The following is a 26,780-nucleotide window of genomic DNA, read 5'->3' as shown; positions in this document are numbered from 1 at the left end:
TCACCATCATATTCTCTTTGCTTAATACAGTGTCTGGAACATAGGAGTGATCACACAATAATAATAAAAGTAATAATTTTTTTTTAGATAAAACACTAGTTGTCAAAAGAAGCAGACATGAAAAAAGGTCAAAAACAGGAAGCTCTAGTGGTTTCTTTTTCTTTTGTCTACACCCAATCACATTCTTGGCTTAGGAGCCCACCAGAACTTCACTCATTTGACAAATATTTTTGACCTTCTAATTTGTGTAATACAAAATGCTAGAAAACATGAAAAACAGAGCTTTTCCTTATTATATTTTACACAATCTGAAATCATCATTGTTTAGATACAAGGTACTTAGAGAAAGAAAAAATAAATGAAAACAAAATATAGTATCTATATGAGGTATTTCATGATATGCTCCAAATGCCTAAGCAGACAGAGGGTGCTGTGGGAGACAGTGAGAGTGGGAGGTGTCATGCAGGCTCTTTGGAGGAGTCTCTGGAGATGGAGCTGTAGGAGCAGTAAACACAGACTTTGGCAAAGCAAGAGCCGTGAGATGCAAGAGGAATAAAAATGCAGAAGGCGGGGTGGTGGTGATTAGAATGGACAGGAGCTCTTTTTTCATTTTTTTAATATTCTAATTTGTTATACATGATGACAGAATGCAATTAATTTCATATAACACATATAGAGCACAATTTTTCAAGACACTGTACACAAAGTATTTTCACCATTCATATGTTATACATGTACTTAGGGTAATGATGTCTGACTCATTCCACCATCATTCCTACCCCCTTGCCCCTTCCTTTCCCCTCCCTCCCCTGTGCCCTATCTAAAGTTCCTCCATTCCTCCCATGCCCCTGTCACAATCGCCACTATGAGTCAACATCCTCATATCAAAGAAAACATTCAGCATTTGTTTTCTTGGTATTGGCTAACTTTACTTAATATTATATTCTCCAACTCCATCCATTTACTGAAAATGCCATGATTTTATTCTCTCTTAATGCTGAGTAATGTTCCATTGCTTTTATATTCCAAAGTTTCATCTACTGAAGGACATCTAGCTTGGTGAATGGACAGGGGTTTTTATACTCAGGGAATGAAAGTCAAACAAAAAAACAGGAGCAGTGACCAGCTTTTACAAGAGAGCCTCAACAGGGGGAAGAGTGTGGCATAGTGGATGCTGGGATGTGCGTCAGATCCTCCTTCAGAATGAAGCACCTGTTCCCCAGAGTCCTAGAGTGTGACAGCAGGCAACCCTGGGCTCCCAGCCTTCTTTTGGAATCACAGTGTCTAAAGAGAGATGCCAGGTCCAAAATCTCCCTTCCTGCCTCAGGATGGCCCTGTCCAGCTGGTTGAAGGATGAGTATGACATCCTAGAGCTTTACTCCTAATCAGGGCAGCTCTGAAGGGTCACGACAGTTCCCCGTGGGGCATGCTGGGATCTCTGTTAGGACTCTGCAGTCCAGCTTCCCCTGTGGCCTGACCATGTTTCCTTCCTTCCCTGCCTTGTGGGTTGGTCCCAGGCGTCCTCTGGTCCTCTCAGTAAAGTTTCTGCATACTAATCTCCTGCTTCCCAGGGTGTCCAAAGAGTCATCAATCATTTACCAATCCCATTGTTCAAACACTTGGCTTCCTTCTGAACTGAGCCACAAAATATATTTAAATTCACAATTTAATTCTTTTTTTTTTTGTTGGCAAAGAAAAAGACTCTGTGTGTCTTACCTAAGGTATTACTAAATTCATCATAGAATAAAAAGGAAAATGACAACAGTCCAAGTTGAATTTTTTAAACTATGGATTTAAAAAATTGGCAAATTTTTGTGTACTTTAAGGAGAACTTGTAACTTTTAAGTTAAAAAACGGTCCAAATTTTTTACTTTCAGTCTTTTACGTTGCTGAGCCCTATTATCAATGTTTCTTTTAAAAGAAACCAGAAAAAAAAATACCCAAATTAGTTCTTATGGAAGCCAAGTATCTTCAGATAAAATTAAAACAAATTGCATTTGTTAAATACAATCTGGGAGCCATATTTGGTTGTAGAACCCAAGTGATTATAAAACTCCAGAATGTGGTCTACAGAAAGAACATATCAGCAACATTTCAAAGCTAACTAAAGTGGTTCCCTATGTAGTTACATATTATTTGCAAGTTTAAAGGGATCACACTTGAGAGTGAATATAGTTGATATGTACTATTGATAAAAAGCTTCCATCAAGCAGCAAGGAGTAATTAAAGAAACATACACACATAATCAATGTTCAGATCACTCCAACTCCTACAAGAGATGTCAATATGTTTTGAATGTAAACCACATATTAGGTGGTTTTGCTCTAGTAAAAATCTTTACAGAAATCAATTAACACACCAAGGGCATGAATCGATGCCTAGCTAAGGACATGGGGACTGCAGCTTTTATAATTTCTACCCACAGGAGCCATGTGGGTGACAGGATGGGTTGCCATAGGAGCCCTTAGGTTGCCATAGGAGTCCTTGGTTTGGGCTGACACTGACCAACTCACTTCATTCTGCTACCTTCGAAGGCATAGTGGTCATGGGCATGGACGTAGTGGCCAACTTGCTGAGTTCATGTACTAGCTCTCTGCCTTCCACCTGTGTGAGTGAGCTCCCAGTCCCGTCTTCCTTCTCTGCAAAAGGCTTCCGTCACACAGGGTGGTGGCAGGAATTCAATGAGTGACTATACATAAAGCTCCTAGACCTGTGCCTAGAATAGAATTAGCTATCTTTGAAAAACAAATTCAACTTCAAAGGCTTGCCATTTGAAATGAATGTCTCTGTGTCAATTCCCAAACAGGACAACCTCCCAGCAATACTCCTGGAAAAGAGAACCGGGACCGGCTAGTCTCATTACATTGCCTTGCAGTGGAATAGCTAAACCAGGGGCCAGTCATCAGGCACTGGCTTAGCTCAGCAGACAGCTCAGCAATTTATATCCTACAGTAATGAACATTCCAGACTACCATTTCTGGGGGCACAACGGAATAAATACATTGAATGAGTCTCCGGAGGAGAATAACAAAGACAGCTGGATAAAATATTAAAACTCCCTCTTGAAATGCTCTGCGGAGCTATCAGGAAAGGAAGAAATGCTCAGAGGCTGGAAATAAAAGGGTGATTCTTTAACATAAACTAGCACCAAATCTACCTTCTGCCTAGTGGCATCTGCCCAACTCTGGTAAATTAGAGACTCTGTGTGGCACAAGAGACCGAAAAATTCAGCCTGTCCCGGGCAGAGAGGCTGACAGAGGAAGGGGACTGCAGCCGGAGCCCCAAAGGACTACTCTGTCTGCAGGGGTGTGTCAGTGCTCACCAGCTTGTCTCTGGTATCATTTTTAAGAGAGCACCCAAAACCCAGAACGCAAAGAGTTTTAGTGCAGTATTTTAAAAATCAAAATGAATGAAAAAGTCCATGATGAATAAAATAACAAAATCGTAAACAAAGATAGGATGTTGCTATTTATTGACTTGCAACATTGGCAAAGGGAGTCAACTTATGGGTCAATGTCACTCTAGAAAATAGATACATCAATGAATTATCACTATAATGGGAAGAGGAAACATTATTTCCCCAAAGACATGTCACTAAATAAGTTAATATCCATCAATGATAAAATCTCTTTATGAACTAGTAACAAGAAGGGAACTTCCATATCCTCATAAAAGATATATACAAAAATACCTACACAAGCATAACAATTAACAGTATTAGAATTTTCTTTAATATCAAGAGCAAGGTACCTTATCAACCATAGTTGTTTTTATCCAGTATTACACAGCTTCTCTTAGCTAGTGATGTGGTACAAGAAAAAAATGTATACAAATAGGAAAGAAAATATGCAAAGCTTATTATTTCTTGATGATATGATGTTTTACTCAGAAAACACCAAAGAATCGACAGATATTAGATTGATATGTGCTTATCAAAATTATCATGTGCTTATCAAATTGCCAGAATTTAAATTAATATGCATTCATTAAGATAATCCTATTTGTTGTAATAGACACATCTCAATGACTTAACAAAAGAAAAATTGGTTTCTCAGTAGATGAGGCTAACTTAATAGGTGGAATGTGTAAAAGGGGCCCTCCTCCATAAAGTCACTTGGGAACTCAACCGACAGAGATGCACCTCATTCAGTGTGTGACCTCCACAGGCTTTGAGGCATGAACATCCAGCAGCATATAGGGGAGAAGTGAGTAGGACTGTAGAGGAGGTTTTCATCAGTCAGAACTCAACGTGGTGGATATGACATTGGCTCACCTTCTCTCTTTCCAATGTCAGTCCCATGATGGTGCCTAATTGAAAGAAAGGCTGAGAAGAAAGCATATGTTTGGGGAGAAAGGGAAAGCTGCTTATGAAAAGCAAGATTGTCTCTGCCACATAATCAAAGAAAATCATATGCCTAACAGCAACTTAAAAGTTAGTTCTTATACAAATTACTAACAACAATGGCAATGAAAGTACAACACATAGGAATTAATATGACAAAAGATGTGGGAATGATCTTTGAAAAAATTTTCAACTTTTTGAAAGAACCAAATATACACAAATGGGAAATAAAACAATGTTATGGAGATCTAACTTCTTTCCATATTCATCTATAGCTTTAATGCAATCCAATCAAAATAGTAACAAAATTGCTTATGGTACCCGACAAACTGATTCTAAAATGTATATGGAAAATTGAAGGGCTTAAAATATCTGAAACACCTCTAAAGGAGAAAAAAGTCAAGGACTTTCTTAACCCTTTTCAGTACTCAGTAATAAAACAGTAGTAAATAAGGCAGTGTGGAACTGATGTAGTTGTTAGACAAGATCAACCAATGGAACAAAATTAAAAAGTCAGTCCACACAATTAAAAAAATTTGATTCACAACAGAGTGACTAATGGATATTGAAGACCAATGGCAGTAGAGAAATTATATAATAAACAGTACCATGGCATTTAGCCATCCAATGGATACAAACAGTATTAAGTTGGATCTCTACCTCCCACCATACAGGAAAATCATCAATACTCATTAGATTAAAGGGTTAAAAGTGAAGGGCAAATTATATAACATCTTGGAGGCAGAGCAATATATATGAAATATTTAAAAAGAAGCTCAGATTCTTAAGGAAGAAAATTGAGACATTTAACTCCCTTAAAATTAAGAAAGTTATCTACTGGCTATAAAAGATGAGAAAACACCACCTAAGAGAAGATACTCAATATATTTATATGAGGTAAAAGATTAGTATTTGATTATGTGAAGGACTTCTGTAAATCAATATGAAAAAGACAAATGGCCAGAAAAATGGGTGACAAACATGAACAGGCATTCCATAAAAGAGAAAATATAAATGGCCCTCATTAATAACCCAAAAAAAATCTAATTTAAAGTCACAATGAAATACCATTTCACACCTACCAGATCAAGAAAACATTTAAATGATGGACAAGAAGGACCCTGATATAATATTGTTGGGAGTTTACATCAGTAGCATCACTTTGGAAAACAACATTATCTACTAAAACTGAGTGTGCACATGGGCTAAAATCTCAGGTAGAGATCTAGGCCCCAACTTACCAATGATACCTGCAGTAGGAGTGATAACAGGAAACCTGATACAATCTGCCTCTGTCAATCACTAACTCACACCAATGTTCTTGTTCAGTGTCTTCAAACATGGGAAGAGGAGTGGCAGGGTGGTTAAGTGAGTGCCTTTAAGGTTAGAGTGCCTGGGCTCCAACGTTGTCTCCAGCCACTTACCTGTGAACCCCCATCCATGAATGGGGACAATAAGATTGAACATTTAGTGAGTGCCACTATGATTACTAATTCAATGAAAATGACACTGGAGACGAGGATGGAAGTAGATAGGGGCCAGGGTGGCCCATGCTGGAACAGACCCCACTCAGAACACTTAGAGTCCACCTGTCATCTGCTTTGACTGTCTCCTCAGGAATGTTCTGGAGGCAACAACCCCAGGTGAGGGCCACACTCAAAGTATCTTTATTTCTTAGCTAGACTATGGCCTGTTCCTAACAACTTCACACACATTAGGAAGAAAAAAACCCACACACAAATTCCGTGTCCAGCTTCCAAGCATAAATGGAGGAAGTGAATAAGTTTCTACTATTTTAAAAGGTAATTACTAGTGAAATACTTTCAGATTCACATTTCCTGTGAAATAAAATTCTGCCTTTCAAAGGTCTCTGGCAGAACTGTTCAGCAACACCTTTGTTCCAAGCAGGGATTTTCCTTCAGTACAGAACACACTGTACCCTACTCAGAAAATGACTGATCTAATTTTAAAGGGGAGACAATTAAAGCATATAACTGTTAAAACACATTTAAAAATACCTACGCCATATCACTCAAGACACATAGATGTTGGTGAGCACTTTCATTTTGAAAGTTTTATGGTGAATAAATGTAGCTTGGTGACTAGGGTTGGAAACAATAAACAAAAAACTGTTCAACCGCGAACCATCTGCACTTGGACTTCAGGTTTTAAGAAAACTTCATATCACCAATTTTAGCTTGTTGGCTTGAATGTTCCTTATAAATATTTTAGACAATTCAATAATTTTAAATTTGATGGCTTTTCTGTAGGTATATGATCAGTTCTTTCCCCAAAGTGAGATTAGTGAGAGATAAGAAGGAATATGAAGAAAATGTCATTTAAAGCTTTTTGTTTCCTCTTGATCTGATTCAACAGAATTCCAAATTGTATGTGTCATGATTCAGAATCCGTGTCTGGCATAATCCAAATAGTAAAGATTATTTCACTAAGTTAAATATATTGAGTTTAATAATTCTAATTTTAAATGTTGATTTACCTACAAAAGTGCACCAAATTTTGAAGTCTTCCAAATCATGCGCAGTTAAGAAATAGCATGCATTCTGTTTTCTTCTTCCCTTCCCAATAAAATATAGGTGGAAAGCACAGTGCTCTCTTGACATCTCCATTTCCTCATCTCTAATTTACTCTTTCATAGATAGCCTTTACCATGTTGAGGTATGTTCCCGATATCCCTAGATTTTCTAGCGTTTTGAACATAAAGTGATGCTATATTTTATCAAGTAATTTTTCTGCATCTATTGAGATGATCATATGATTTTTATCTTTGAGTCTATTGATGTGATGAATTTTATTTATTGATTTCCGTATGTTGAACCATCCTTGCATCCTGGGATGAACCCTACTTGATCATGGTGCACTATCTTTTTGATATGTTTTTGTATTAAACTTGACAGGATTTTACTGAGAATTTTTACATCTATATTCATTAGAGATATTGGTCTGAAGTTTTCTTTTTTTGATGTGTCTCTGTCTGGTTTTGGAATCAGGGTGATGTTGGCCTCATAGAATGTGTTTGGAAGTGTTCCCTCTTCTTCTAGTTCATGAAATAGTTTGAAAAGTATTGGTGTTAGTTCTTCTTTAAAGGTCTTGTAGAACTCAACTGTGTATCCATCCAGTCCTGGGCTTTTCTTGGTTGGTAGGCTTCTGATGGTGTCCTCTATCTCCTTGCTTGAAATTGATCTGTTTGGAAGACCATTTTGCAATATTTAAGACACAGAAAGGTTTATAGAATAAAACAACAAATGAATACCTACCTCATAGCCAAATTTTTAACACAGGCAAAATCCCACCAATGCTTCCTGATCACATGTCTTCCTCCTGAATTTGCACTGTACCATTCCCAGGCAACTGCCTCATAACTTTATGAAGTGTATCTTCATAAAATATATATAATTTTACATGTGTATCCTTAAGCCATATGGAATATTATTTTTGAATTCTTAAACTTTACCTAAATGGCATCCTAGAACACAAATTCTTCTGAAACTTGATTTAGTCAGCATTATGTGAGCGAGAATCATCCATGCCCAGGTATATAGTTTAGGTTTGCTTGTTTTCACTGCTGCATAGAGTTCCGCGGTGTGAGCGTTACACTCTGGTTTTGGAACTATTGTAAATATTCTTTCAATAATGTGCATGGACATTCGCTGTCTCCAGTTTTATATGCCACATCCTCTCCAACCTGTGATATTGTATGTTTACATTTTTGCAAGTCTGCTAGTCCATTGCAATTTGATTCACTTTTCTCTAATCACTAATTAAGCTTCTTTCTTGCCAGTTTCTGGCCATCTGAGTTTTCTCTTCTGAAGGGTGTTTTATATATTAATCCTTTTATTATTTTTTTTTCCTTTTGGAGTTTTCCCTCTCCCCTCCCCCACTCTTCTTTTTCTCTTGCTTCCTTTCTTGCTGGTTTGCTTTTTTTTTTTTTTTAACTTTTAACATCACCAAATAGATCAAACATTTTTTTATTGCTTAATAAAGTCTACTTTCCCCTAAGGTCATAAAGATGTTTTCCTATATTTTCATCTATAGAAATTTTACCTTTCAAATTATTTCATTGAGGATTGACTTTCATATAGAGAGGGAAGCAAGGGCCCAATTCATTTTGCTTTCCTCCTGAGAACAGCGAAATGCCCCAGCACCATTTACTGAATGGTCTATTGAATTCCTTAGCAGCTCTTGCCAGAAGAGTCAGTGAACAGTAATCTTTCTTAGAAACGCATGGAAGTATTTGCCTTTTCTTGAATGACATTTAAGTGGATACACAATTTCCTCAGCGTTTTGAAGATGTGTGTCTTCTGATCTCTATGGCCACAGAGGACATACCTGAAAAGTCCACTACCGAGTTGACTTGCTCCTTTATCCATCACCTTATCCCCTATCCCTTTATGCTTCTCCTTTATCTTTGAGGTTCCACAATTTTAATACAAGGTTCCTTGATGCAGATTTCTTTAAATTTATCTTGCTTGGAATTCTTTATCCCTTCTCAAATTTAGGGTTTTTTTTTTTAACTTCTAAATGTTTTACAGTAATTCTTTTCGATGTTTTGCTGACAGATGCCTTGCTTCCTCCTCCTGGAACTTCTATGAGCTGCATGTCGGAGCTTCTGTCCACTCCCCATGTCACCTCATCTTTTTCCCTCTACCCCTCTCCTACTCCCTGGGGTGCCTCCCCTATTGTTTTATCAGATAGACTTCACATTTCACTCATTTCCTCTTCATCCACATCTACTCTATTGTTCCAGCTATATTTTAATGACTTCAATTTTCATTGCTTAAAATATCTCTGATTTTCTTCTCGATTTTGCAATGTTCTTTCTCCACCCTCAAAAATCGATTTTTACCATAGTGACCCCGTGCCTTCTTTTATCCCTCTGAACATCTTAAACATTTATTTTGGAGCCGCTAGAGGCAGCGTCATTTCGTGTTGCAGTCTTTTGCATGCAGGCGAGTCTCCCCAGTGCCTTCTTCCTCTGAGCGTACCCTTGCATCACCAACTGCTGTGGTATCTCTGTGTTCTGCACTCAGAAGACCCTCTCCCAGCCCAGTGGCCAGGGTACAAGAAGCCATTGAAGCCACTTTATGAGACTAATGGGTGAAGTTTTCCTGGGATAAGATACCTGCTTTACTGGCTCCTGGCTCCCCAGTACACATGGGAATTCCAGACTCAACTCTGGCTCTAGGTAGGATTCGGGACCCTAATTACTAAGGTGTTTCCTGTCCTCCTGTCCTAAGAGCAGAATGGATGCCTTGAGGCAGCCCTGACTCTCTCGCATTCCTATTCGACATGCTTACCCTTGGGAAATCAATTCACATCTTTGGGATAAATAGTAATAGCTGTGTGTGTCAACTTCTGCTCACTATTTTAGCTGAGCTCCCTCCTCATTCTGGCAACCAAAGAGTATTCCAGATAATTCTGCTAGGTATTTGGTAAAATGTATATTTTAACCACCATTTTCATGTGTCTACATAAAGAGTGTGTATTTCTTTGTCCAGTTCATGCAACCATTCCTAAAAGAACTCTTCTTCCCTCTCTTTCCCTTCCTTCCTTGGCTTCAGCAGTCTCCAGCTCTTCCCTCTGATTCCTTCCTTCCTTCCTTCCTTCCTTCCAGAAGCCAGAAACTTGAATAACATTGCAAATTTATCGTTTCCCCCAATGATCACCTCCAATCAACAGTAAACCTCCACACATTCTACCCTTTGGCCCTATCATGTCCAAACTCTCTTCTCTTGCACTAGGATGGCCTAGGTCCTGGTCCTCTGTCCCCTTCCCCATCTGACTGTAGAAGTAGCCCAGATGATCTTCCAATCTTCTTTAAGTCTTGACTGACTTTAAAATAATCATGGACATGAAATATTTCATGAGTTTTTATTTATTTATTTATTTATTTATTTTTAAGAGAGAGAGAGAGAATTTTTTTTAATATTTATTTTTTAGTTTTCAGCAGACACAACATCTTTGTTTGTATGTGGTGCTGAGGATCGAACCCAGGCCGCATGCATACCAGGTGAGCGCGCTACCACTTGAGCCACATCCCCAGCCCATGAGTTTTTATTATTATTATTTCTGTAATCTTTGTACCATGAAATTACCAAAAGGAACTTCAAAATATCATGTGCTTATTTGTGGTTTAAGATGATTTGGATAGCAGCCCAAGATTCAACCTTCCTCAGCTTTACACAAAAATGTATATGACACAAAGAAGGGGGAAAAAAAAGAATGAAAATAAGGACTATCAAGTACTTGGTTGCCAGAATATAGGAGGAAATACCACCAATTAAATTCACAAAGCTGAAATGAACATAAACATCCTGGGGTGATACTGAATCACACATGGAGTCTTGGAAAGAGCTCCTGCCAGCCTGCAGGGAGCAGGAAGACACCCTGCCCCTCCTTCACTGCCCCCCACAGGCTAAGGACCCAGAGTCATTACCAGCAAGGCACAGGGCAACCAGCCTCTTCTGCAGGTATGTTTTCATGCAAACTGAGTGTCTTTCAACCCATGTCTCCACACAAGCAGATTCAAGCCCAAACCCCTAGGAAGTAACAGGGCAAGACATAATGGTACTAGAAACTTGGATAGCCTCCCTGTTAATCTGTTTCACCAGAATAAAATTCTAGCTTTCTTACTAACACACCAAACACAACTTACTGAAAGTCAAATAAATGTAACCTTTCCTGAGCAGATCCCATCTGCAGAACAAAGTCCAGCTGGCCTGCATTGCATTCGAGGCCTCCTATATCAGATGCAATCTACCTTTATAATCTTATTTCTCATTATTTGTCCAGACATTAGTAACTCTAGCTGCATAGTATTATCCAATATCTCTAGCACATTCTCTTTTCTCCCACCCTCTTGTCTAGCTTTCCCTTGTTTCTTCTGCCTGGAAGTCTCTCTTCTTCCTCTGATTGAAATCTTCCTTGTTAATTAAAGGTCTGTCTTTCAAGATTCAGAACCTTCTCAACGTCTTCCAAATACTGAAACTGGAATCAATCAATGCCTTCTCTGTCCTCCAGTAGCATTGTCTTGGTATTTTTATTTTCATACTTACCACTGTCTGTCTTATATTGCTACCTACAGGATGAATGCTTTTTATTAGCTGACACATACCACAGTGCCTTCTGTTTCAAAATGTGCAATACACACATTGTTGAGCTAATTGAAGAAAAGATGAAAATGAACTAGAGGGAGCTTCTTGCATGGATCTCAATTTTTACTATTCCATTTTATATTTCTCTTCAAAACAATAGCTGAGTTTTGTCACGAAGCCAAGATGCAGACTGAAAAGGAACTATATCTTGAATTTCCTTTGCAATTTTGAGGAGGAAACCCATAGGTGACACCTTCCCTGACAAAGGAAAGAGGAACTAGAGGCCACAGAGGTGGAGGAGGTGGAAACTGAGGTCATAAAACAAAAGGAAATCCTGTTTTCCAGTCTCCACAAACTGGGTCCAGTTGTTGATCTCTCTGTTGAATTGGAGCAATAAAACATGTCCCGGAAGCTGCGCAGACGCTGCAGTAGTGGGAGAAGCAGGAGTGACCCAACAATATACAGGTGAGGTTCATCTCAGTTGTCTCCTTCTTCCTTCTTCCCACTGCAAGATAGAAAATCGATGTCAATTTTAAAGCCAGTTATACATTTGTTGCACAACAGTGAAGCTTTCAGCACCATTTTTAGTAATTTCCAGTTCAGCCAGCGCTGAACATAGTCAGACCTGCACTTAGAACCCCCGGGAGAAATCGTCCTTCTTAGTGGTTTCAGGAATACACATTCCATGATGGTTTGGGAAGGCACAAAAGTTGTGTTTCCCATCCCTTTCTCACCAATTTTAAAGCAAAATTGCTCTCACTTCTCAGTCATTGATTCAACAAGTATTAATGGAGGTCTGCTAAGCTCCAAGTGCTGCGCTAAGAGCTGGAGGCAAACTGAGGAGGAAAGGCAGCAAGGCCCTTGACCCCAGGGCCCCTTTCCCTTGGGAGAGACAGACACCAATCACGTAATGTCAATTTCCCTGCCATCAAAGTTAGTCCTTGGACAAGATATGAGACTCCAGAACAGAGGGGACCTGGGTTCCTCTGAAAACTTAGAAAACTTCCCCCAAATAACTGGGACACTGAGTTAGAGGCTGCGTGTACAACACAGCGGGGGGAGGGAGGACAACGTTCTAGCAGAGAAAAAAGGACTCGCAGAGACCCCGCTGCCGGGGAAATGATATTCACACACAGCGCTGAAGACTCAGTCATCACGACCACAACACGCCACATTCTCTTTCTGCAGTATTTTTTAGTAGCCAAGGTTCTGGGATTCTGCATACTCTTCTAGTTCACAAAATAGCTAAGTATTTAGCTGTTTGGAAAGTTTAAAAGTAAAAACTGGGTTAAGAATTTGGGTGATAAATATAAATCTTAATATGAGGTAAAGAAAAAAACATGAGAATAGCAGAGTATGCGCTGAAAATTTTGAATTTAGTTTCTTATTCTGTAACCCATCCTCCTTCCCCTCAAACCCCCCAAGCCCAGAGGCCTGGCCACAGTGCCTAAATCTTCCTCTGCTCTGTACGCTCAAATGAAAGGACAAAGAGTAACTCAGAAAAACTGATCTCACTATCAGTTTTCTCAGCATTACTGTTCTTAGACAACTCTTAGACCATTCTGATCCATTTTTCTTGAAGTCTTAGGATAGACCAATACTATGGGAAAAAAAATTAAACAAGAGGAAACTGGTAAGTCTTGCCATCTGAGAGTTTATTTCTTAAACTTTCCAAAGTCTGTTTTACTGATTCAGAATGACTCTTGAAACCAGGATATAATTCAGTGTTTTTTGTTTTTTTTTTTCCCTGCTGGGCAGCATGCTCTGGTTTCTGTCTTGGCAGGGACAATACATTAATCTCCTCCTATAATCCTGACACGAAGGATTGGCACAGTATTTATTAATTTATCTTTCACTTTAATTGGTTTTGCCTTTAGCTGCACTGCCTTTAACATTCTGGAAGAACCATTCCTGTTTTTAGCATAATGTAAGATGGGGTCAAACTTCTACTTCTCCAGCTGGGCTTAATAAATAAAACTAATAGCTGAGATTGATTACCCATTTAGACAGCAAACTACAAAACCCAAGATGGATTGTGTAATCTGCAGCTCTATGACATGTATTAAATTTCAAGACATAAGATAAATAATTCATGTAAATAATAAGCAAGACACCCAAGAATAAAGTTTGTGGTAATCCTCTTATAGAAGGTGAAATAAATGTCAAATTTCATTAACCCTTGACTTAGGATATCCTGTAAATGCATTTTAACTAATAATTGACTACTTGAGACTGAGGTAAAAATTAAAAAATTCTGTTACCTGTTTTCTTAATGAGAGACTTTCTTATTAAATATCTAGACAGACTTCTCAAAAAGTGTTCTCCAGATCTACATTTTTCTTACACGACTGTAAAGTTAACCTACTACCTTGTGATTTAGAAAATTAAAGTTACACAGATCATTCAGGGAGAGGAAATACAGGCAAAGGATATGAATGTCAAATCCTTCTCTTTTGGTGCCTGACAAATAGAACCCAATGGATAAAATATGAAGTAAGTGTTGAACTTTATTTGAATGCTTTAGGGGCTGGAGATATAGCTCAGTTGGTAGAGTGCTTGCCTGGCATGCATAAGGCCCTGGGTTCAATCCCCAGCACCACCAAAAAATTGAATGCTTTCCAGTGACATAACCACTTAACCTACTCCCCACAGGTTTCTTAATTTGCAACCTAGGGATTAAAAGCTTATTTACTTTAATAACTTTCCAGTGTGGATCAGTCCACAATATAATCTGACACTTTTCAAATGCCAAAAGAAAAATGACGTGGTGAGTCTGTGCACATCCCTGCTCCCCGGGGCCTCAGCAGTTCCTGTCAGAGCCCAGCCCTGTGCAGACTGCTGCAGCACTGCCACCGAGCCTCCGAGCTAAGGCACCATGGTAGTCCTGTAACCGAGGGTACTGGGTAAGAGACTTGCTTGAAGACAGTGGAACCTGAGAACTGAGAAGCATGCCCAAGGCATATGGACGTCAGCTTCCCGGCACGTGCTCCACATTCCTGGAGGCTCCAGTCAGTGGCCAGTGTGATGCGGTGACCCCCAAATTCTTACTCAAAAATGAGCAGTCCACAAATACCACCCAACCTTTTGTCACTAAAGCTAAAGGCTTGGTACTCAATCTGTGGTACTTATTGGAAGGTGATGGGACAGTCAAGAGTTGGATCCAAGTAGAAGGAAGACAGGTCACTGGAGGTGTGGCCTTGAAGGGACACTGGGACCCCAGCCCCTTCTCTCTCTCATGCTTCCTGGCCACCATAGGAGAGCACCACTGCTCCACCAAATGCTTCCTGTTATGATATTCTGCCTTGCCACAGGCTCAAAAGCAATGGAGTCAGCCAACTACGGTCTGAAACCATGAGACAAAAGAAACTTTTCCTGTTTTAAGTTGTTTCTCTCTGGTATTTTCTTATAGTGACAGAAAGCTGGCTGAAAAAATGGGTAAAACAAATAATCCCAGTTCCTCCCCCAAGTTTAAAACTTATAGCCACAATGCCATCAGAGTATCAGAGGACTGACTTTAGTTCAAATATTAAATATTTTAGGGTAGGAGACAGTTTTATTTTTCTTTTTAGACAATCTTTCTGCCTTGTGATGAACTCAGATTTAGATTTTGGCTGTGCTTTCCTGTGTGTCAATTCTGCTCATGACAAACATCAGAAATGGCATTCTGGGTATGTGAAATTCAGTGAAAGTCAAATCCTCATTTATAATGAAATCTGGAAACTAATTTGATGAATAAGGGGCCTTGGTCCAATTCCAAACACTTATAAAATGGTGGATATAATATATCAAATGTAGTTACCTCAAAGCCAAGATTATGTGATAGAATGGGAAATCACTGTGTACAAAAGCAGAGAAACCTAGAGTGGAAAGTATGAATTGAGGCTGAAGCTGTCGACAGGGCTACAGGACCCAGTGAGAGTCCAGAGCCTGAGAATGATGGTAGGTCAAAAATGACACCAAGAATCCTTAGGCTTCTCAGTATGCAAGTTACTCAGAAACCATGCGTGGAACCTGAGGGCAGGCTGACAGCATCATCTAGTTTGCCTGGGTCAGGCCGAGGCCTGTTGTCCTGTCTTTATTATTAATAGCATCCCTCTTTGCTCTCAAGAGCAAATCTAGATGATGAAATAGATGGTCAAGAGTTTCATTTTCAATTGATTTGAAATTTAAGTGTAAAGCTATCTTAGAGAAGACTGCAAGTTTCCAAATGTGACCTAGACTATCAACCAGAAGCGCCAAATCTCCCTCACTGCAGTCAAGGCAAGAAAGAAGGCCTTGTATTTATAGGAGAAGCTCCACCTGTTTCTGGGCAAGTCAGGTACTGTCTGAAAGAGGAACTAGATGATTCTGTATGACTTTTCAGTTTCCACAGAAGACAACTAGAAAACTATTGCTGCATAAGAACTACAATAAATGGTAAGCCAAAGCAGAACACCTCCTTGCGTATTTGTTGAATAGCTGCAGGAAAAACTCAAATGCTCCTGGATTGCCCACTCTTTGGAGGGCTGGCACTGGGCTCTATGCCTGGATCTGTGAGCTAGGCTGCAGCCCAGGCTTTACATTGCAAGACCTGGCTATTATCTGTAGCTCGTGCACTGTGTTTTGTTATTAAACCTGCATGAGAGAAAGTATTTCCTTCATTGCAGAAAGGACAAACTACCTGGCAGAACCCTCTGTGACACACTGTCACATAGCAGTTCCAGAAGCCATTGTTATCAATGCAATTATTATCATGTGCCATTATTATCGTGTGGCATTATTATCATGTGCGATTAGGTTCTGAGAAATACTTGGGCCATAATACCTGATTAACAGTGACAAACTGACAATAGAATGCCATTGGTTTCCAATGCAAAGCTAACGGGGGTGTGAGGAAACACATTCCAATGGAACAAACTTGCCTTTGTGAGGAATCTAGTTGTGAGTGGCAGAAGCCCACTGATATCAACTTAATGGAAAATTTCATAGAAGATTGGCATGGAGGAGGGATCTCACATGCCAACAGTGGAACATGCACTTTGGTTTCCTCCTAAAGAGAAATGGTCTCCAGAGCTAAGTGAAACACCACCTCTGAACTAGGTGAGTCACCACTGCTTTTCTCTTGATTCTAAGAATCTACTTTGTTGACATTTCCTGTAGGTTGTCATTCTCTGATGATGAAGGCTCAGTGCAGCTTTCTCATACTTTCTAGTTTGAACACCCATCCCTCTGGATGCCAATTCTAAATTCAAGAGGAAACAGACCCTGACTGGCCCATGAGCAAGGCGTGATGTACCAATGCCTAGAACAGGGAACACATGTGCCACCAACACAAGTCCTCTAGAGTCTGACAAAAACCCCAAAGGAAACTACAAAAATAAATGGTCACAAGCACTTTATTCTATCTCTTTAGTACCAAGAATCCATATTTTATTTTTCCCAAATACATTTGGAAATAAGTTGAGCATATGGGCACTCAGAAGTATAATGTTCTGAGTAGGTAGGAATTCCATTTTAGCACATTCAACTGTGCTTCTAAAATCTGTACAGGAGTAGACTGGATTGTGTAGTTAGTGAGCATCATGCCCAGGGTCCCTAACCAAGGCAGCCACTGGGGACTCACAAGGCTGGTGTCCTCAGTGCTCTACCCTGTCTGCTGCATCTGACTAGTCTTGAAGTTTCTGTACCCACCCACCATCTCTGAGCTTTCCTGTCCTGCCTACACCAGACCTGAGGCTGGAATGAAAGACAGGATCCTTAATAAGGGAATTAAAAACATAAATATTTCCTTCGCAGCTCGTCCAAGTCCAGCCACTCAGACATCCTTGATTTCTAAGCAAGAAACACTCCTGAAATTTTAAGGGGACATAAGACAAAAAAACTATAGCAAGGGTATGTTTATGTTTTTATAAATTAGCTTAATATTCTTTAACCTCAATGACTTTTATCTTTCAAAAGTTATTTGCCTTGGTGATTTGTTTTATTATTGTTATTTTTTATCTAATTGAAATAAATTTTTTATTGAAACAGAAGTTGATGTGATTATTTTAAAGTGTAATTTCACATGCAATGAAATTTCATGCAATGAAAATTTTATTTTCATTTCACATAAAAATGAAAGGCTTTCTACATTTCCTCCTCTTCAGTCAGATCCAGAATTTGTTTGTCTTAATATAAGGATTTGGTAAGAAAAACAAATGACTGACTAAAGGATGTGGCCCAGCTGTAATTGTTCTGTATTAAGCCTATGTCACTGCTCTTTGAGGAATTACAGCTATTTGAAATTTCACAGTTACAGTTTTCCTTCATTTAGAGTTTAAGTTCAAAGCTGAAAAATAGCATTGATCTTTAAGTATTATGAAACTAGAAATAATATCCTTTAATAGACAGAATGCAATAATTCAATAGCATGGAAATTTATTATAACTGTAATGCCATTTAATATTTTATATTCAATCTAATTCAATCAATACTTATTAAATACATACCATTGACTTGCTAGAACAGTATAGGGATTAGAAAGACAGAAACATTATAGCTTCTACCCCCTCCCCCAACTTTCATGGGTCCCCAAACCAGCTAAAATGACAGATGGAGATAAATATAATATAAGATAAACTGTGGTACACATGAGAAGAGAGGTATAAATTGGGGAATCTGGTGAGAGATTAATTCGAGTGTAAGGGACAAATGGGGAGGAAGAATTTAAGCTAAATTCTGGATTTGAAGTATGTAATCTTGTTATTCTGTATCCTCATAGACATTTTCAGGATCACCATTGACTTTAAGTGTGATTTTTTTTACTTCAGAAAATGTAGAATGAATATTTAATAATATTGTTGATTTTTAACCCAAGGGCAAATCAGAATCATGTAGAGGATTTTGTCCAATTTACTCGATGTGCTATTGGTGTAAAGACCGATATCTGTTCAGGTGACACCTGGGGTCACAAAAGTGAACGGTAAATTCTACCTCCAGGAACATCAAGGTGTTCATTGGCCACTGTAGCTTTTTTTTTTTTCCAGAAAATTTTCTTAGCTATACGCGACCATAAAACACATTATGCCTAATAAAATTCTGATTTTCACTACAAGTATTTATTATTATTATTGTTCTACTATTACATCTGGCACATCTACATTATTTTTCTTTTTATTGCCCAAATGCTTCACTTACATGTAAATTATTGTTCTTTATGGTTTTCTTGCTGAAAAGACTTTTCCACAGCAAGTTACAAAAAAAAAAAATCCAAGGAAAACACTTTAAATTACATTATTTACAAAAAGACCACCTTTACATATTACTAGGCTAATGAAATGCATCTTTCAATCAAATCCATTTTTGCATAATGCACATCAATAATCACTACCATAAAAAATAACCATAAGCAAGACTTTTATCCTACCTGTCTGTACTTTCTTTTCTACTCTTCATTTTTATTTTATTTGTGAAAGTTTGAATTGGTCCTCAGTGCCCTTGGGTCCATGATTGCTTCTCATGACAATTCTTTGATGACGCCCACATTTCAAATTATTCATTATTTTGAATAATGCCTTAATTTCAAATGCACTCTGTACTCCCACTTTTTCTCCTGTATTATTTTTCCTTACATTAGTTTTGCACCTTTTATAATCTTGCGTTGAGAGTTCTAACTTCTGATATTTCCCAAGTGGCATCCCTGGAACGCTACTGTAAGGGGGATTATGGATCCAGTGATTTGGAATCTCCCTCATCTTGCTCTGACTCAATCCCTGCTTTCTTCCTTTGCTCTTCTGGTTCCTTGCATCCTCCCATCTGTCCCATCTAGCCTTTCCTTTGTCCACCTCCTTCAAAAGGTGTTTCCAGTATGAATTGGCCTCAGCTTTCCTTGACTGTCTCACTCAGGTTTCCTTCCTGTTTCTCTTGCCCTCTAGGAATTCATGTACAAAGTAGACATTATATTATCATGTTCTTAGGAGGCATTTGCATCTACAATTTTGTTCCCTTCTTTAATTATGTTTTCTTTTATTATTTATCTATTTTATTACACACCCTTTAAACTCTCTCATTTTTCCTTATTGGCATTAATTTTACATAATGCGATTGGTTTATTAATGTATTTCTCTCCTGCTAGAACACAAGCTCATTTGGCTATTCATTTACTGTTCAGAACTCAGAAAAATATACATACTGAGTGTATAATAAATATCTTTATCACACCATTCATCATTTCATTCAAGAGAATGAAAGTAGTCACAAATGCTTGCTGAATTTTTTTTAAAACACCATTTTGTCTGGAATTCCTCCCAATTTCTGTAAGAGTTGAGATGTATCTGACTACAGGGTACAGAGACTCTAATACAGACTTACAGCAAAGGATACTGGATGTTTACTTAGCCATAAGCCACAGGAGAGCATTTCCAAGGTGGGCTTGAGGTTCAATGTCCTCAACCAGGATCTAGGTTCTTCCCATCTTCCCTCAGAACCCTTGAGCTCTTTAGATTCTTCAGGGTTTTTTCATTTTCTTCCCTACATTTTAATCATTAAGCAGTTTCTTTTAGAAATGTTTTCTGATTAAAGTTGTCTTTTGAAATATTTGCTTTCTTAACAAACAGATTTCCTCAATGACTTGTTTACATATGCATTCAGTGTCTGCACTCTAATTCTTTTTCTTTCCAAAGGCACTAAGACATGTCACATTTTCAAAAGAAGAGCAAGCTTATTTGCCCCTTCCTTTCCACTCCTCATGTGGACTTGTTTCTCAATGTATTAGGAGACTCAGAAGCTAGGAAAATTTCATCTGTTCCTTTTATAATTGCCAGTAGCCCTTCACAGGTGCTGAATGTACTTTATATGTCCTTTCTCTTTATGATTAATCAGAGACATGCACGTATTAAAAAGAAGCAATTTGAATCAGGGTTTTAGAGCCAATAAGTACTGGTTATATTACAAACATCTTCTATTAACTTATTTGTACTAAATTTCTTTATGTATTTGCTTCTTGTGCGCATCAGGAAGTCCCAGAACACAGTGTATTTTATTTCCCACTTTGTTCCACCTTTTCCAACATCTTTCATAGAAAGAAAGAAAGAAGCTAGGTTTCTATGGTAACACATGTGTGACAATTGAGGGTATCTGGATATAGGTGAGATAACTCCCTTTCAGATCCAGTGGGGAGAAAACAAATGAAGTTTCTCTCTCTCTCTTCTCCTCTCCCTCTCTTTTCTCACAGAAACATACTTCTGAAACTGCAGAGACCCCACAGTGTCAGTGTATAGTGTTGAGTTTCTATTGTCATAAAGATTTACTGCTCTTGGGGGAAAATTCATTTTCACCTCATCTCTTTTTTGTTTTCTTTCCTACAAAAAATGAAGATATATATTTTTATTTCTAAAATCAAGCCTGGAATAAAGGTTATACAGACACATAAATGAACATGATCAAGGGATCAGGAAATAGACACCCATCTCCCACCCAAATCTTCAAATTCTCTAAATGTCCTCACATCCTTCTTACAGCAGCTAACCTTTTAACCACTATGCTACATACAGCCACAAATCAAAGGAGCCCTTCCATCTCTGCCTCTCCCAGACTCCTCCGGCATCGGCCTGGTCTCCATACCACCAATATCCAAGCCAAAGTAGATACAAAAAATAAACTACTACCCATTGTGTTTCTTTTGCTTTATGGCAATGAATGGGAATGAAAACTGAGGCCTGTCATATGAGAAACATAAATGGTCGCAATCACTCCATGGGCTGCAGTTTCTACACTTCTCCCTATTGAAAAAGTCAACATGATGAAAGATCAGGGAAAATAGCTTGAGGAATGTCAAAAAGCTATTAATCTAAGTGGGGTGCTAGGTTGCCCCCTCACTATTTTTGTAACAACTGCTATTAGATGCACTACAATCTAGAGCTTCCCAACTTTGGGGGACCTAGGAATAATGAAAACAGATGCCTAAATTTACCTTGAGATTCCATAACCCCAATGCAAAATTCTCAAAAAAAGAAACATCATGTTATCTTTATCCCTTGCAAAGTGAATGAATTGTCAGTACTACTGTAATGCAAGGTTCAACAAGGGCTGTCATGACCTTTACAGACAGAGTTTGATGATTCTTGACTCAACTTAATCCTCAGCAAGCATAGGAACTTCTTATCATCAAGATGCACAATTTGCAGCTTACAAGAGACAGTCTGTCCTCAGAAAAATGAAGCTGCTACTAATCATAAAAACACATATCAGTTTTACACAAAATATAAAGCTAGGTGAACACTGTATTTACCTATAAGATCCTCTTGAATTATAGCCATTGTTGCTCAGGTATGACATATCCATGTAACCTCTATGTTTAAATTTACTTCTTTACATTACTAGGTTAGATTGAGATATGATTCTTGTCAGTTAACATTTCTGATATTTTATTTTTCTCAGAGTGCTTTCACCACGATTCTGGTAGTTCAGATTTAACTTCTCATAGTTTGTCAATATGTAACCAAGAAGTAATAACTGAATTATACTCCCAGTCCTCATATCCATGGGTTCTGCAACCACAGATTTAACCAATCACAGATCAAATTCTGCATCTGTACCCAACATGTACTGCCTTTTCCCCCTAGTCTTTATGCCCTAAACCATACAATATAGCAATTATTTGCATAGCATTTACATTCTATTAGGCATTATAAGCAGTCTAGAAATGACGAAGTATAGAGAAAGATGTGTATAGATTATATGCAAATATACCATGTTATATAATCTGCAGATTTTGGGATGTGTGTGTTGAGTATCCTTTCTGAAAACAAACTTCTGGTTATCAGAGACAACTGTATTTTACTGAGGAACAATTGCAATTTATATTTTAAGTTTGACAGGATATTTGTCCTCAATTATTTTAAACAAAAACTTGGTGCGTGTTATACTACAGCAAGGTAATGCAAACATAGTTAGTTATCCACTAACATAATCATATAATGGAGCTATCAGAGCAGGAGGACACTGAAAAATCCGAGTACACCTTTATAGTAATTTGAAAGTTGATAGAAAAGGTGGGAAACATCTGTTTTTTAGAGAAACTCAGATCAAAATCCTCTCTAGGATGACCTTGTGGGAAAGAAGAATGGTGGGTAGGTATACTAGGATCTAACATTAGAACTACAGAAATGTATTGTTCTCAAGAAATGTGAGATAGCAAGGGACACGGCGAGACCTGTTCGAGAAGGAAATTTTTAGAAAAGCTAAATACAGCAACCAGTGATTACAAAAAAAAAAAAAAAAAAACATAGTCGAGGATGATTGAAGATGTAAAGCTTCTTAAATATGATCGTACGGGAGAAGGTGTGCAACTAAGTTCTAATATCAAAGACACAGTGCTAAATTTTTAGTAGTGAAAGAAAAAAGAGATGTTTTAGAAGGCACGCATGGAAGACCAATGCGACTGCAGCACGGTGCCTCCTAAGGACTGGAAAATTTCTCACCCTAAAGACAAAAGTCCCTGTTTTCTTGATTCAGCCCACATCCCTCAGCACCACTTCCATGCCCATCTTTCAGGCAGAATGCCACAGAGACGACGTTAAAAGCAGAATTCATCACTCTCGCCTGCCAACGCACCCGGTTCCTTTGCCAGAACAGAGCACGGCAAGGAGCCCTTCCATCTCCGCCCCTCCCAGACTCAGCCAGCTTTGGCCCGGTCTCCATACCACCAGCCCTCGGAGGCAAGGGAATTGCGAGTTGTGGTTGGCTCGGCCCAAACCTCCGTCATTCATCAGCTCACCTATGATTGGTTGGCAGAGCGTGCGCAAGAGCAAATGCCCAGGCTGGTGAGGCTCTGGGAGGTGGGTTGGCTGAGTCTAGACTAGGGTTTTCCCCATTGGTTGAAGTTGGTCGGTGGGGGGAACACAGAGCACCGAACATCTCTCTATTGGTTGTGAGTGGTACCATGGGGTGCACAGGCGTGATCTAATTGGTTAGAATGAATCCCAGCTTCCTACTAGATGCCCCCAGCAGGCTGTTGCTATGAGGTATCTCCGAGTCTTCCCGCTGCTGGTGGGAGCTCCGTTTTCCAGGTTTTCCGTGCGCCGGTGGCTGTCAGGGCGTGGGAAGAGCTCGACTTGAGGGCACCGAAAAGGGGCGGGTCTGGAGGACGTCATCGGGCGTGGACCTGGCTTACGTGGTGTCTGGGCGCCCCTGACTAGCTCTAGGGCGTAGGGCCGAAGGGCCCGCTCTCCCCTTCCTCAGTGTCTGGGCGTTTGAAACCAAGCTACATCTCAGTGTTTCACCAGCCTCAGGCAGAGACCTGGAGGCGCTTCTCCTTAAACAAAGGTTCACATCGTTCTGTTTATACAAGAACGAAGACCCCCGGAATACTCTGGGTGGTGTAGAGCAGGGGCACTCAGTGACTCCCTTTGGACATCGCGCATCTAGTCTTCTCATCTTCCACTCTGGAAGTTCCCATGGCCCCTCTACCTCATCTTCTCTGCCAAATTCTGAGCGTGGGAGTCTCAAATGGACTTTGCCCCTGCCGCAAGCGGGAAGCGCGCACGCGCTAGGGTTTGCCGCGGGTGTGCGGGGTTGGGTGTTGCCGAGCCGACGTGAAGCTTGTTGATCCCAGGGCGGGACTACGCTTCTGCGCGGCGCAGGGGCTCCCGGGAGCGCGCGCGGCCGGTTGCCTAGGCGACAGGAATTGGGGGCGGGGCTGCGCCGTGGCTCCTCCCCGGCCGCCGACCCCGCCTCCGGCAGCGCTGCGGCTGTGCTCGGGCGCGCGCTCCGGCGCCGGGGGAAGCGGCAGCGGGCGGGGAGCTGGGCGTGGAGGCGCGAGGGGCGGGGCTGGGCGGGCGGCACTGCGGCCCGCGACTCGGGCGGCTCCGGTGGCTCTCGCTCCAGCTCGCCCTCAGTCTCTGCCGGCGCCCGCGGGGTCGCTTCGCTCCCCGGCTCGGCCCATGCCCAGGGCCGCTGCTCTCTCAGCTGCGGGCCCGCCCCCGGGGCCCGGGGGTCCGCCGCGGCCGTGAGGTGGGGGCGGCCGCCGAAGGCGGCGGGGCCGGCCGCGGGGCAGGGTCCGGGGCGCAGCGCGGCGGGCGGAGGTCTATGTCGCGGGCGGCGACGGCGGCAGCAGCCGCGGAGGGACGATGCGCGAGTACAAAGTGGTGGTGCTGGGCTCGGGCGGGGTAGGCAAATCCGCCCTGACCGTGCAGTTCGTGACCGGCACCTTCATCGAGAAATACGACCCCACGATCGAGGACTTCTACCGCAAGGAGATCGAGGTGGACTCGTCGCCGTCGGTGCTGGAGATCCTGGACACCGCGGGCACCGAGCAGTTCGCGTCCATGCGGGACCTGTACATCAAAAACGGCCAGGGCTTCATCCTCGTGTACAGCCTGGTCAACCAGCAGAGCTTCCAGGACATCAAGCCCATGCGGGACCAGATCATCCGAGTGAAGCGGTGAGCCGGCCGGGTGGCCCCACAGGGTGCTGGGGGCTTGGCGGCTGCAGCTCGGAGTCGCAGTCCGGCGGCCTGAGCTCCCCACGCGGGCCGCGGGGAGGGAGCTGTGTAGGGAGAGGGCGTTGAGCTTTGGGCTTTACCATTCTCCGCTCCGCCCGAAGCTCAAATTTGAGTGCTTTGTCTCACAACTAAAATTTGGCATTCCTTTAACCCACGGCAGAGCCCTTTGTCTTTTGGATGTTGTTGGTAGTGCCGGTGCAGAACCCCAAAGGAAACAAAGTTTGAAACTTGCCGGGGTGGGGGGGGCGGGAGAGGGGTGGGTAAGTGCGTCGGGGAGAGGAGAGCTGTGCGAGTGGAGGTGAGACGTCTGCAGATAACACACACACACACCCCTACCTTTGCAATGTTTGACAGCAAAATTTTCACGCATGTATCCTGTAATGATGTCAGTTCGAGAAGAAGGAGACCTTTATCTTTTTAGAAAAGATTTAATGCTGCCAGGGCGTTTTGCAAAAATGAACTCTAGTTTAGTGCGAAACTTTAAAGACAGATTATCAAATTATTTGAAGACATCCTAACAGCTCAGTGGGGTTGCGAGAGTATTTGCATATGATAGTACAAATATGCCATTCACAGTAAAATAATGCATCTTAACTTTTTCCTTATTTAATCCATTCACTTTTATCCTCAGGCGGTGGGATGGGGTGGGGGTCAGAATGGAGGGATAAAAGCATTTCTCAAAACAAAATAGCAATTTCTTCAAAAGTGCGACTGAAGTATTAGCTAATTTAAAGTTTATGCAAATAAATTCCTTCCCGTTAAATTCCTAAAGTGTTTTGGAAATACTGTTGACCGCTTAAATGGTTTAAAATGTTTGTTTTCTCTTAAATTTACTGAATATTTTTCCCTATAATTTAAGCATCAGAAATGTAATAACATATTATTGTAGAGTTTTGGTAATTTTTTCTAATTATTCTTTAATTACATGTGACTGTTTCTTCTGGTCATTATTAATGTTGCCAACAATTTTAGTGTCATTTTTTTTTCCTGGCTTATTCTACCCATAGTTCTAAATGTGAAGATATTTACTAAAAGATAGGTGTGCTATAGACACAATCACATTATAAGTCAGTGTGAGTCTATTAATTTGAAAGAGCCAGGGCCAAGTCACTCATATTCAGGGGATGCTTACAATTCATTGCAAGTGATGGATAGTGCTACATATGAGATTAAAGGGAAGGTCCTTTCTCATTACTCCACCCGCAACTCATTGAGTATACACTCTTAACAGCAAAACTAAAATTTTGTATGTAAATTCTTGTGTTAAATTCCAAATTAAAACAGTGACTATTTCACGGTCTCTATTTTGTTCTCAAATCTGTACATCCGATAGCTTTTATTTCTCCATTCTCATTATCTTAAAGTTGTTTTGTAGTTAGATGAGCAATTTTGGTATCTATGTATATGATTTAAAGGAGCTACATTTAAGTAACTCAAATCCTTAATTATTATCCCCTTACCCCAGTACCACTCAATTAAAAAGAAAGAAGACTCAAGAATAGGTAGTCTCATTCATTGTCTCAGGTCAATTTAGACCAGATACATATATCAAATAATCCAAGTGAATGCCCCAGCTATCCCACCCTTCACATTTAAGTGCATACATAGTACATTATAAAGTGCATGTACAACCTGGATACAGAGCTAACTTGGCAGAAGCCTAGGGCAAAGAATATGGCAAAGTATTAGATAGCATGGTCCTTCTATTTTGGGTTTCTTGTAATATAGTGCAAATTACTTTTCTCAGTTGTAATAATGAAATAGTCTGTATTCTGTAATAATTTGCACTGTGATCCAGGAAAAGAAAATAGAGTAAAATTTACTTCCCAGATGCCACTTTACTCATTAGTCTTAGTTCTTTATGTTT

General features: G+C 40.2%; 1 protein-coding gene across 1 annotated transcript in view; it reads left to right on the top strand.

Annotated features, from left to right (window-relative positions):
• The first annotated feature begins 24,470 nt into the window (after positions 1-24,470).
• Positions 24,471-26,780, top strand: part of Rap2a (RAP2A, member of RAS oncogene family) — a 37,077-nt gene continuing 34,767 nt past the window's right edge. The window contains exon 1 of the mRNA XM_026400355.2: positions 24,471-24,853. Coding sequence (XP_026256140.1) covers positions 24,540-24,853 — 314 coding nt within the window. The 5' untranslated portion in view covers positions 24,471-24,539. The remainder of the gene's footprint in view (positions 24,854-26,780) is intronic.

This window comes from Urocitellus parryii, chromosome 2, assembly GCF_045843805.1.
Source record: "Urocitellus parryii isolate mUroPar1 chromosome 2, mUroPar1.hap1, whole genome shotgun sequence".
In the NCBI taxonomy this organism is placed as follows: Eukaryota; Metazoa; Chordata; class Mammalia; order Rodentia; family Sciuridae; genus Urocitellus; species Urocitellus parryii.
Note: the sequence above shows the minus strand (reverse complement) of the source record. Positions and strands in the feature narration are given on the sequence as shown.